The 13,131-nt window shown below is 37.6% G+C and overlaps 1 protein-coding gene across 1 annotated transcript; it reads left to right on the top strand.

The window, feature by feature from the left end:
• Nucleotides 1–6,888: 6,888 nt before the first annotated feature.
• Nucleotides 6,889–8,731, top strand: LOC117620983 (exopolygalacturonase-like). The gene is made up of 4 exons (XM_034351242.1): nt 6,889–7,078; nt 7,186–7,497; nt 7,677–8,195; nt 8,312–8,731. The coding sequence occupies exons 1-4, from the start codon at nt 6,944–6,946 to the stop codon at nt 8,555–8,557; spliced, it is 1,212 nt and encodes a 403-aa protein (XP_034207133.1). The 5' UTR covers nt 6,889–6,943; the 3' UTR covers nt 8,558–8,731.
• The last annotated feature ends 4,400 nt before the right edge of the window (nt 8,732–13,131 follow it).

The following is a 13,131-nucleotide window of genomic DNA, read 5'->3' on the forward strand; positions in this document are numbered from 1 at the left end:
AAGTTCATGATGTTAACCTTATTGATTTCCGGTCCTAAACAACCCGGAAATGATATAGACGTCTACTTGGAGCCTTTGATTGATGATTTAAAATCTTTGTGGGTTGGGATTAGAGGAGTGTATGATGCACATAATGGAGAATACTTTACACTCAGAGCTGCATTAATGTGGACAATTAATGATTTCCCCGCCTATGGAAACTTATCTGGTTGTGTTGTTAAAGGATATAAAGCTTGTCCAATATGCGGCGATGATACACCTAGTCACAGGTTGAAAAATGGCCACAAAATTTGTTACATTGGGCATAGAAAATGGTTACCAATCAATCATCCATATAGGAGGCAACGTGCAGCTTTTAATGGGAAACCTGAATATGGCATACCTCCCGAGCCATTAACCGAGAAGAAGTGCTGCATATGGTTGAAAATGGTGACAGAGTTTGTTGGAAGAAGAAATCAATATTCTTTGATCTCGAGTATTGGAAATACCTTCCCGTGAGGCATGCCCTAGATGTTATGCACATTGAGAAGAATGTTTGCGATAGTATCATTGGTACATTGCTGGAGATCCCTGGAAAAAATAAAGATGGGATTGCTGCTCGATTAGATTTATTGAACATGGGGGTCAAAACTGATTTGCAACCCAAGTATGGAGAAAGACGTACTCGTTTGCCTCCTGGGCCTTGGAATTTGTCAAGAGCAGAGAAGAGAGAGGTTTGCAATTCTTTCTATGGTATGAAGGTCCCTGAAGGTTATTCTTCAAATATTAAAAATCTTGTATCTTTACAAGATTCAAGACTTCTTGGCCTTAAATCACATGATTGTCATACCTTAATGCAACAATTGCTCCCTGTGGCAATTCGTTCTGTTTTGGAGAAGCCTGCAAGGTATGCAATAACTCGTTTGTGCTTCTTCTTCAATGCTATATGTGCAAAGACTGTTGATGTTTCCAAGCTAGATAAGTTGGAAGAAGATGTAGTAGTTACTCTGTGTTTGCTTGAGAAGTACTTTCCCCCTTCATTCTTTGATATCATGGTTCATCTAGTAGTACATCTTGTCAGAGAAGTTCGTCTATGTGGGCCAGTATATTTTAGGTGGATGTATCCGCTTGAAAGATATATGAAAGTGCTGAAGGGGTATGTTCAGAATCGTACTCGTCCCGAAGGTTGCATTGCTGAGCGGTATATAGCTGAAGAAGCGGTAGAGTTTTGTACTCAGCATTTATCCGATGTTAGTACAGTTGGAGTGCCTTCAAGCCAAAAGATGGGAGTTTCAAAGCCATTATCAGGTTGCACAGTGAGCGTAGTTGATCAGGACCTGTTGAATCAAGCACATCTATATGTCTTGGAGAATACGGAGGAAGTCCTACCTTATATCGAGTACGTATGAGTTTTATTCTTTAAGTTTCCATTTTAAATTATTTCTTATGTTTATCTTATATATTTGGGACCGTAATGCTTGAATTTTTCGTGTCATGTAGGCAACATATGATCCACATCAAGACTGCTTATCCAAAATTTAGAAAGAGAACAAAGTGGCTGCAGGATAAGCACAATAGCACTTTCATTCAATGGCTACGCTTCAAGGTATATGTTGTTGAATAACATATTTCTCTTTTAATTTTCTTCTTATTTCTATGTTAGATTGAATTAAGATTTGATTAATTTGCAGGTTCAAAGTGAACTTGAGGAAGACAATCATGGCGTATCAGAAAATTTAAGGTGGCTAGCAGCTGGTCCAAACATGGCAGTGCCATTATATAGGAGCTATCTTATTAAAGGTATTAAATTCAATATCAAGGCACAAGATGATGTGCGGACAACTCAAAATAGTGGAGTTTATTTACTTGCACATACCATGCAAGTTGCTAGTGCCAAGGATAAAAACCCAATTCTCTCAAATATGGGTTTCTATGGTGTCATTCAAGAAATTTGGGACCTTGACTACCAAAAGTTTACAATCCCAGTCTTTAGGTGTGATTGGATAGATAGTTCTGGTCTTGTAGTCGACGAACTTGGATTTACCCTTGTAGATTTGAGTAAAATTGGACATAGGAATGACCAATTTGTTTTGGCTTCTCAAGTCAAACAAATATTTTTTTGTTGACGACCCGATGCATCGTGGTTGGTCGGTAGTGTTATCAATGCCTAATAGAGAATATAATGATGTTATTGGTGATGAAGTCTTAGGTGATGTGATAATTGAGTGTGAGCCATTTACTAGAGGGATGCCAAATGTTGACACATTTGATGAACTGGTGGGTGAGTTAGGTGGTCAAAATATTCGAGGTGGGTGTGAAGATATATGGATTGAATGATGCTTATGTAATTGGCAGTGTATGACATTAATTTTGTAATATATTGTAATGTGATTTCTTCACTTTCATTATACAGGTTTTGGCCACAAAACAATCAGTGCAAAAAATACTGGTTCCAGATTACATCATTATATTCTGCATAAAAAACGACGTCTGTTCAAATAAAACACGACGTTATGGTGAACCAGTTATTCAGCATATTTACCGACGTCTTAAAGCAACGTAACAATGAAGAACCACGACGCTATTGTGAAGCAATTATTCAGGATATCACGTCGGGGAAGGATTAAGAACCGCCATGTAATTCTAAATAACACGACTCCAATCCCATAATACCGACGTCTAAAAAACGAGATAAATAATCTGAACGTTAAAAAATACGACGTCATCATACATTTTCCACGTCGCAAGTTCTTTTATAAACGAAGAGGAACGAAATGAATTCCGACGGTAATTCATTATAACCGCCGTCTAATATCAATTAAACGACGTTATTTGTAATACGGCTCTCATCATAATCAACGCCGTCTATATGTTCTGTAATACGGCTCTCATTTATTTGGAACCGACGTTGTTTAGAAGTTCAACGTCGTCTACATTAATAAGTGCGGCGTGAGTAATGAATACATATAAATACAACGTCGACTATATAAATGCCACCGACGTTGTTTTGCATTTCAACGTCAACTATATAAATACATACGTCGTAAATAATGACACTGACAACTATTTCCACGTCATCTTTTTTAGAAAAATCGAAGTGGAAAATTTATTTCACGACGGTTGTTTGTAAATAAGAGACGTAGTAGATTTCAATAACGTCGTCTTCTCATGTATTTAAAGACGTCATATTTTTTCTTGTCGTGAAAATTATATTTAACGGCGTAGTGTTTTAGTTGTCGTCGTTGTATGTCTATCTTGCGGCCTTGTTCTTTTAATATGTGTCATATTTTTCCTTTTTAACGACGGTGATTTGTTTGAGTTGGTCGTCTATTCTCATCCTCGACTATTTTTTAAAACTTTAGCAGACTAAACACGTCTGTTTTTATTTGTTTTCGACGTTGTTTTATTTAACAACGTCTAATATTTATCGTCGTTGTTTGTTTCTGAAAATAGGACGTATAAATTTTGTAATACGACTCTCATATATTTGTAACCGACGTTGTTTCGTTGTTCAACGTCTACTCTATAAATACATACGTCGTAAATAATGACACTGACAACTATTTCCACGTCATCTTTTATAGAAAAATCGAAGTGGAAAATTTATTTTACGACGGCTGTTTTATATAGGCGACGTAGTAGGAATCAATAACGTCGTCTTCTAATGTATTTAAAGACGTCATATTTTTTATTGTCGTGAAAATGATATTTAACGGCGTCTTATTTTAATTTTCGTCGTTGTATGTCTATCTTGCGGCCTTGTTCTGTTAATATGTGTCATATTTTTCCTTTTTAACGACGGTTTTTTTAGAGAGTTGGTCGTCTATTCTCATCCTCGACTGCTTTTTTAGATCTTTTTGCAGTACAAAGGCGTCGTTTTGTATTTGTTGATGACGTTGTATATTTTAACAACGACGGTGATTTAGCGTCGTGGTTTATGAGGGAAAAGATTACGGTGGATTCCACGACCATTGAAAAACAGAATAGACGACGGTGATTTACCGTTGTCTTTTTGCTTTTTTGTAGTAGTGCTTCAATTCCTTTAATATACCATCAATTACAATAATTTTTCGTCAATTCCAATAATGCACCGTCAATTCCTTGTGTCACATAATGTGACACATCCTCGCAAGCCTCGCAAACACAAAGTCAACCTAAGCCGCAATCCTCGCACCACACCGTTCAAGTGTCCCTGAAACTCGTGGTGCATTATACAAAATAACAAAGTTGTTTCAAGGCAACTTGGGGGGTACCCTAGGGTGGGTTTGAAAACCTTATACCAATACTCATCCTAAAATTTCTCATACTCCACAAATCCATATTTCAAATCTTTTCTCAACTTCCCAAAAATCAGTACTCAACTATCTTAGAATTTACACTCCATATTGTTGAGAACTTGTGTCCATAACTTATCTTTTCAAACCACTATGTGTGTGTGTATATATATATATATACAATTCACATAACCAGTCAATAACGTTCCCCAAATTCATATTAATATATTTTGTCCAAATACTTCATCATAATATGCATTGAAAACTTCTCAAACATATATCCATATTCAAAACAACCATGACCCTCAAAATCAAAATAGTCAAAATTCCACTTTTAAAACAATGTACTTCTTGAAGGGTGAAACTACCTCAGAAGACTCACGGTCAATCGAGGCTCAAACTTTCAAATTGGGTCAACCGGGCCCGCAGGGCCCACGACCTCCCATTTTCGAACCAAGAGTTCCTATGGCTTCAACAATGTTTACTAAACCTATCATGCAAGTTTGGTCTAAATCGAACGGTCGGATCGCTCACGATCTCACGGTCGGACGGTTATCGTTTATCTAAACTTTGAATTGTTGAATCGGAGTATCCGGGACACCAGTTCTTGATCTGCAAATTCCTAAGAGGGTCTTTGCCGATTCCTATCAACATGGTGCACCTCTCAAGGGTGACACTTTGACCGAATGAATGGAGATCAATTGATAGACATTTTGATTGAGGAATAGAATCCAATCCAGGATGAATGCTTTTTTCGTTCGCTATGTGCTGACTAGATGCATACTCGCGCGATCGATCGATGCACGGGGGAATTTACGATCCTAGAAGTGCCTAAATCAACATATTCAAAAATAAAGTCGACCCCACGGTCCGAACATATCGAACCCGGATTACGCCTAATATGCGATATCCGATCGACGACCAATCGATAACCAAAATCATATCCGAGCATACCGTCGTGCTCGGGACGACATGATGATTATTTTAGGACTCAAGGACCAGCCAAAAAGTGGTCCACGTGCCGGCAACGCGTGGTTGTCCAAAGCGATTCCGGCAATCAGAAAATCTCCAAACCGCCGGTCAAGACTTATACCTACATGATCAGCACATAGAGTGGAGCAACTTTTGATCTTGGACCTACCCCAAAAAGTCGACGGAAGTGGCCCGAATCAGAGGCCGAAATTCGGCCAAACTTCCATCTCTTATTTACGTCTCAAAACGCAAAAATTTCTCATAACCAACACAACCAGCAACTAGAACACCTCGAGAGGTTGAGAAAGCATACCTGGATTGAAGGAAATGGTGGCCGGAAACTTTCAAAAGAGCGTGAGAAAATTCTCACAGAAACCGGCCAGTTTTCTATTTTTTTACTGCCAAAATCGGGGGCTGTGGCGGCTTGTCTGGGGCTGGGCTCGAAGAGGAAGATGTTGCGGTCCTTTTGGGACCAGTACTGCCCCAAGTGGTGGATCTTGAGGCCACCGGCTGGGAAGAAAAATCTAAGAGGAGGGGTGGTTGTTCTATCGCACGAAAACAGAGAGAGAGAGAGAGAGAGAGAGAGAGAGCGTGTTATCAGATTTTTAAAATACCCTTTTTCGAAAAATGTATGATTTTTCCACTATATTTTTCATTGTAACTTCTTCGTTACAACTCAGATTTGAGTCCACTACGTGTCTACGAACTCATCTCGACGTGCTCTACGCAAAAGTATAATTGAAATCCCCAGATTCCCTCCCGAACAAAAAGTCAACTTTTAAAGCATTAAAATATTTCAGGGGTAAAATTGTCTTTTATTTGAATAAATTAATAATTAAAAATTGATTTAGGATCGGGTTGTTACATGCTACATGAGAATTCTATAGTGAGGGCCGTATATCTAAGGCCCTTAGATGATCTCTTAGCGGTTAGATTAAATTGGTTGGTCATTGGATCAAATTGGTTAGTTTGATCCAACGGTTAAGAGATATGACCTCATAGCTTTAATTTGAGCTGCAAATCCTACCCTGGAAACATAATTTGTGCTGCGATCTGATTCCATCATTAAATAAATTCACATATATGAATATTTGTCTATCTGCAATAGAAATTACATTAGTAGGAATATAAGACAAAACATCTCCCGATTGGGTCTCAACTATTGGTAAAGCATGCCTTAGATAAGGCCCTCAGTCACTCCTTATAAACCCAGGTTAGGTCCCTTAACTTTTCAATGTGAATATAAAACGAATATCCAATAGTTATTTCTCTTGTCACGACTGCTTTGTTACAAATTATTGTCAAGAATTTATTAGTTTGATTAGTGCGTTCAGAAACAATTTTTGGTTTATGAAAAATCAATTTTGTGTGAGTATTTTTTTGTTAATCTTCGCACCAAATTGGTTTATAACAGGTTTAGTACTTTTGGTTTATAAGTCATCCATGTCATAAATCTTTTCTTTCTAATCTGACATGGTCTTGGAAGAAAAAATCTTTTGCCCAAATTGGAAACTGAGCGAAGAGCCATTGTAGGTAATTCATGTTCTAAAGCTGAGCAGCTTAATTAATTACTAATTATAGGATGGTTGACCTACATTCAACTTCTTAATTGGCAAAATAAATATTAACGCTGATGAGCTTTCCGATGGGAGTATAAATTGGGCAAAGCAAAGGAGTTCATCATAATCCAAACAAAAAGGAAATAACAAAGCCTCAAGATGGGTTTGAAACTGAAAAATGTCTTGCCAATGTTTGTGTTCTTGTTGTTAGCATCCACAGCTAAAGCTCAATCTGCTGCCTTAGATGTGACAAGTGCAAAATATGGTGGAAAGCCAGGCTCTGATATTACCCAGGTAACAAAAACATTTGTATTCATATTCGGTTCCGATTAGAATTTGTTTCTACAATTGTTTGCCAAACTAAATCATTAACATTTTTAAATTTGCGTAATGTTAATTAGGCTTTAGAGAAGGCTTGGACAGATGCATGTGCATCAACAACACCAAGTAAAATTGTTGTTCCAAAGGGAACATTCAAGTTTGTAGGAACAACTTTTAAAGGTCCTTGCAAGGCTGCTATTGAGTTTCAGCTCCAAGGAACATTGCAGGCTCCAGTAGATGGCAGCCAGCTCCCGAAGGACGACACTTGGATTGGTTTTGACCACGTCGACGGGCTCACCTTGTCAGGTGGTGGAACTTTTGATGGCCAAGGAGCACAGTCTTGGAAAAACAATGATTGCAACAAAAATAGACAATGCAAATCTAAACACATTGTAAGATGATTTAATCCTACCATGTTGTTTTATATACTTGAAAATCTACCTGTGTCATATAGGAGCGTTTGCGAAATCTTGCTCATTGATCAATTCTTGACTTGATGATACGTGATCCAGATTCACAGCCTGACAATATAAACATATTTGTGTTTGATTGGTTTTCTTAATATATGCAGAATTTGAGGTTCCACGCACTCACCAATTCCAAAATTTTGGACGTAACTTCAAAAGATAGCAAAAATTTCCACGTCAATCTTCAGAAGTGCGAGAAGGTTGAAATCAATGGATTTACCGTCTCAGCACCTAAGGAAAGCATGAACACAGATGGAATTCACATCGGTCGTTCAACTGGGATCAACATCACTGACACAACCATCGGAACTGGGGATGATTGTATTTCGATCGGTGACGGTACCAAGGACCTCACCGTGACCAACGTTGCTTGCGGGCCAGGCCACGGCATAGCCATCGGGAGCCTTGGAAGGTACCCAGAGGAAGAACCCGTGTCCGGCATCAATATTAAGAAATGCACCTTGACTGATACAACGAATGGTGTGAGGATCAAAACATGGCCTGCTTCCCCAAAAGATAGCACTGCCTCGGATATTCACTTTGAGGATATTACCATGGTCAATGTTGGTAACCCTATCCTCATTGACCAAGAGTACTGCCCATGGAACGAATGCAAAAAAGGGGTATCTATCTATAACAATTTATTAACATCATATAAATGTTCCTTGTTAATCAAGTCATCATTTACTTAATCTGTAAAAGGATTTAAATTAATCAATTAATGAATGGTTTTGTGTAGGTTCCTTCCAAAGTTAAGATCAGCAATGTTAGCTTCAAGAACATCAAGGGCACATGTACTGACCCAGTTGCTGTGAAGCTTGTATGCAGCCAAGGCCTGCCATGTGAGAATGTGGAATTGAGTGACATTGATCTCAAGTACACTGGAGACAAAGGCCCTATTACCTCTGTGTGTTCTAATGTCAAGCCGACAATGAATCGCGTGGCACAGCCTCTGGCTTGTGCTACCGGCGCTGCTGCTGCTTGATCTAACAAGCACAAACCATGCTGCTGATGTTTCTTCAGAGATACATTTGTTGTGTGTTCTTCAATTTTGTGCTAATTGTACTTGGTATTTTCATCTAAGAGTGGAAAATATCTCAGTACATTTTTTGGTTACATCTTAAAAGAGATGAATAAATTAGTAGGAATTCGATGAAAATAATCATGGGAAAGAGAAAGTTTTATTTGATTAAAAAAGAATGTTATTGGAATATGAATCTTCTTTGGATATTTGTTTAACCAAATTTTCTCAATTAGCCTCTTTATTTAATTGTTTCTGTATGAATGACCATCTCGACCAGTAGTGTGCTAGGAAGGGGAAGAGGGAGGGGTGATTCAATCCTATGATTTTTATTTTTTATGCAAGAATAGAAGGAAAAACTTCAAAGAAAAAAAGAAGAATGAGGATTATTAATTCAAGTAATGTGTTGAGTTTAAACACACAATAAAAAAAAGGGTAAACTGCTAAATACCCCCTTGAATTATCACGCTTGTTGAAATCTCCACCGAAAATTAATTTTTCAGCCGATTTAGCCTTTATATTAAATTTCTTCGCCAACTTCACTCTTGCCGTTAGCTTTTGACAATTTCCATCCAAATCTCTATGAAAAAAGTACCATGTTAGGCATATACTTCACTGTTGAATTAAAAATTGATTTTTTTTCTCTGGTTCTTCAAAGTGCTTGAATGTGGGAGAAATAAATCGGGGAGTGGGGGGGAGGGGATTCTGGTTTCTGCAAGTGGGGGTTGGGGGGACGGGGGAGGACAGGGGATATATCTATGGGTGGTGGTTGGTGGTTGGGATAATCAGTATGAGGGAGAAAAAATCGGGGGAGGGGGTCTTGATTCTGGGTTTTGAGGGTTAGGAGGGTTGGGGGGATGGAGGAAACTAGAATTTATAAAAAAGCTGAAACTAGAAAAAGAACTCCAAGAACCAGCAAAACTCAATCCTTGTCAAGCTTTAAACTTTATGAACCATACCAAATTGACAACACCCAAGGTGGTTCCAACCGTGAATTCTCCACTCAATTAAAAACTCCATTTTTTATTATAAATTATTTCGAATTTTAATTACTATATGGAAAGAAGTAATTGGAACTTTTAATTATTTCAACACAACAGGGGGAGGGGGGAAGGGGGTTCTGGTTTCTACAAGTGGGGGTGGGAGGAGGGGGGAGTGGTCTGTAGGTGGTGGTTGGGAAATGGGGGAGAAGAAATTGGTGGGAGGTTTTCTTTTTCTCTATTTGATTTTGTTATTACATTTTTCTTATTTTTCTTTGGGTAAATTAGTCAAATGGTCCTCAAACTTATACTCGATTTATATTTTGGTCCATCAACTTTATACTATTCGCTCCATTGTTCCTACTTTTACATTATGTCAATATTTCTGTTAAATATAAGGGAAAATTTGTCATTATTTACCGTAAAATTAGGTTAAATCTAACAGAAAATTAGACAGTAGAACCACTGGAGCGAATAATATAGAGTTGAGGGACCATTTGAATGAATAATTTAGTTTATGGACCAAAATGTAAATCAGGTATAAGTTTGAGAACCATTTCAGTACTTTGCCCTTTTTCTTAATACTATACCTTGTAAAATTTCAAATTTACCCTAATATTTGACAGGCATTTGGATGGAATTGTGAAAAAGCTAACGGTATGGGTGAAATTGGCGAATAAATTTAATACAATGACTAAATTGACTGAAAAATTAATTCATGATGGAGATTCGACACGCGTGATACTTCAGGGGGGATTCGACAGTGTATACCCTTAAAAAAACTTAAAAATTTGCTTATCTACTATAATCTGCATTTTTTATGCGAGCCATATTAATCATTCTTTCTTCTTTGTAGTTGTGGATTAGGACAAAAAAATGTGCCAATCCCCTTGCAATATGAATCTTCTTTGGATATTTTGTTTAACCAAATTTACTCAATTAGCCTCTTTATTTAATTATTTCTCTTCCCAGATATTTAGTACAGTGTAAATGTTGTCTGTTGTGAATGCGAGCGTCTATCTTAACATCTTAGTAACTTTTTGAGTATGCTATCGATTTTAGGCTATTAATAGTGCTTGGAAAGAAGCATGAGCATCCACAGCTCCGAACACGGTTGTGATAGCAAAAGGAAACTACATGGCTGGTCCAGTGAAGTTTCAAGGGCCCAGCAAATCGCTGGCTAGCGTACGAGTTGAAGGAACCCTGCAGGCTCTTGGTAAAAGCCAAAGAATTCCTCATTTGGCAGCCATCACTTTTGTAGGCAAGTTTTGGAAAGTTTCTCTGTAAACTTTCTCTTCTTCCTCAAGTGTAACCTTCATATTTTTCATCTTTGAGTTTTCCAAAATGTTCCTTTTCGAAAACTGCATTTGAAATATGAAAACCTCATCTTACTAGATCAAACACTCTCTCATATATATCTAGGTCATATTCAAGATTGATTTCTTCAAGAGTATGGTTTCTTGAAGAAATTGGTCATTCTCCTTTGAATCCAAATTTTGGTTTCTGTCTGAGTTGGAGCTTGCAAGCTGGTGCCATGGGATGAATGAGCTGGAGAAGGAGCTGTCATTGCCATGAAGAACTGCGCTTCAAGCTTTGCTAAGTTGGAGAAGAAGATTGCACAAAGGAGGTATAGCTCATCTTCCTAAATAGATCTAGGTTTTTCTTGAGCTTGCTTGTGTTCCTTTGTAAGAATCTTTTTCTACTTAGTGGATTACCTGGTCGGTTGATGACCCCCAGATTTTCCCAATGGTGGGTTTCTGGGTGAATAATTTCTGATTGCATCTCTGTAATTTTTCTGGGTTTTTGTTCTTGGTGGTTGACTAGTCATCGTATGAATTCTGGGTTTGTGTTCTTGGTGGTTGACTAGTCATCGTATGAATTGTGGTTGACTAGTCATTGTATGAATTCTGGGTTTGTGTTCTTAGTGGTTGACTAGTCATTGTATGAATTCTGGGTTTGTGTCCTTATAGTTGACTAGTCATCATTATCCGTTGTTTGGTGTTTACTTGATTATGATGATTTCAAACACTTTCACTATAGTTGTTGCTAGCACAGGGGATGCCTAGATTGACGGGTCCTTCTGAGTGCCTAGGTTGTCACTAGTAATCTTCCAGGGTTGCAGGTACATTGTGGCATGCTCTGTGTGTATTCTTGATTGTGGTTGTTCATGCCTAGCAGTTCACTAGTTATAAGTGTACTTGGTCAAGGTCTAAAGTGTGTGAAGATTGTTGCGTTTTGTTTGGGTGTCGTAAAAGTTAACCCTCGTCACCTAAGTGCCAATTTCACCTGCCATGTGAGAATGTGGAATTGAGTGACATTGATCTCAAGTACACTGGAGACAAAGGTCCTATTACCTCTGTGTGTTCTAATGTCAAGCCGACAATTAATCGAGTGGCACAGCCTCTTGCTTGCTCTACCGGCGCTACTGCTGCTTGATCTAACAAGCACAAACCATGTTGCTGATGTTTCTTCAGAGATACATTGGTTGTGTGCTCTTCGATTTTGTGTTGATTGTACTTGGTGTTTTCATCTAAGAGGTGGAAAATATCTCAGTACATGTTTTTGTTACATCTCAAAAGAGATGAATAAATTAGTAGGTATTAGATGAAAATAATCATGGGAAAGAGAAAGAAAGTTTTATTTGATTAAAAAAGAATGTTATTGTAATATGAATCTTCTTTGGATATTTGTTTAACCAAATTTACTCAATTAGCCTCTTTATTTAATTGTTTCTATATGAATGACCACCTCGACCGGTGGTGTGCTAGGAAGGGGAAGAGAGAGGGGTGATTCAGTCTTATGCTTTTTATTTTTTGTGCAAGAATAGAAGTAAAAAACTTCAAACAAAAAAAAAAAGAAGAAGGATTATTAATTCAAGTAATGTGTTGAGTTTAAATACACTTTGAAAAAACTTAAATTTTTGCCTTGAACATTTGTTATCTACTATCATCTGCATTTTTTATGCGAGCCATATTTAATCATTCTTTCTTCATTGTAGATGTGGATTAGGACAAAAAAATGTGCCAATCCCCTTGCACTCAACAAAATAATGTGTTGAGTCTGAAGCTGTTCGTTGTACTTTGCCTCTTCTTGTATTGCTTTCTGTAGTACTTCTCTATTTCCAGCGTCATTCGTTATTGGAGGTGGATAGAGGTGGTGTGCTTTGTGGGTTCCCTCTTTCTTTCTAGAGCTTTGGTGTGTTCTCTGTCAAATGCTCTCACTATCTTGTGGCTGTGCAAAGGACTAGGATATCATATCGTGTCGTTCTATGTATGCTATTTCGGTTCTATAAATGAAATCCATTTCTAAAAATAAAAAAACTGTAGGGCCACATAACAAAACTTTTTTACTTTATACAACCAGACAATTTTTCAAATTTTTATCAACTTTCTCACATAAACGTGTCTACAAGTTTCACAAATATATCAATGAATCTCACCATACTTCGAGGAAAAAAAAAGAGATGAGTTAGGACAAAAAACAGACAAACTAACAGCTAAATAATATACAGTAGAAGTTGCACGAAAACATTGCTTGCAACTAATTGATGCCTTTTCA

Source organism: Prunus dulcis, chromosome 3 (genome assembly GCF_902201215.1).
Source record: "Prunus dulcis chromosome 3, ALMONDv2, whole genome shotgun sequence".
Lineage (NCBI taxonomy): Eukaryota > Viridiplantae > Streptophyta > Magnoliopsida > Rosales > Rosaceae > Prunus > Prunus dulcis.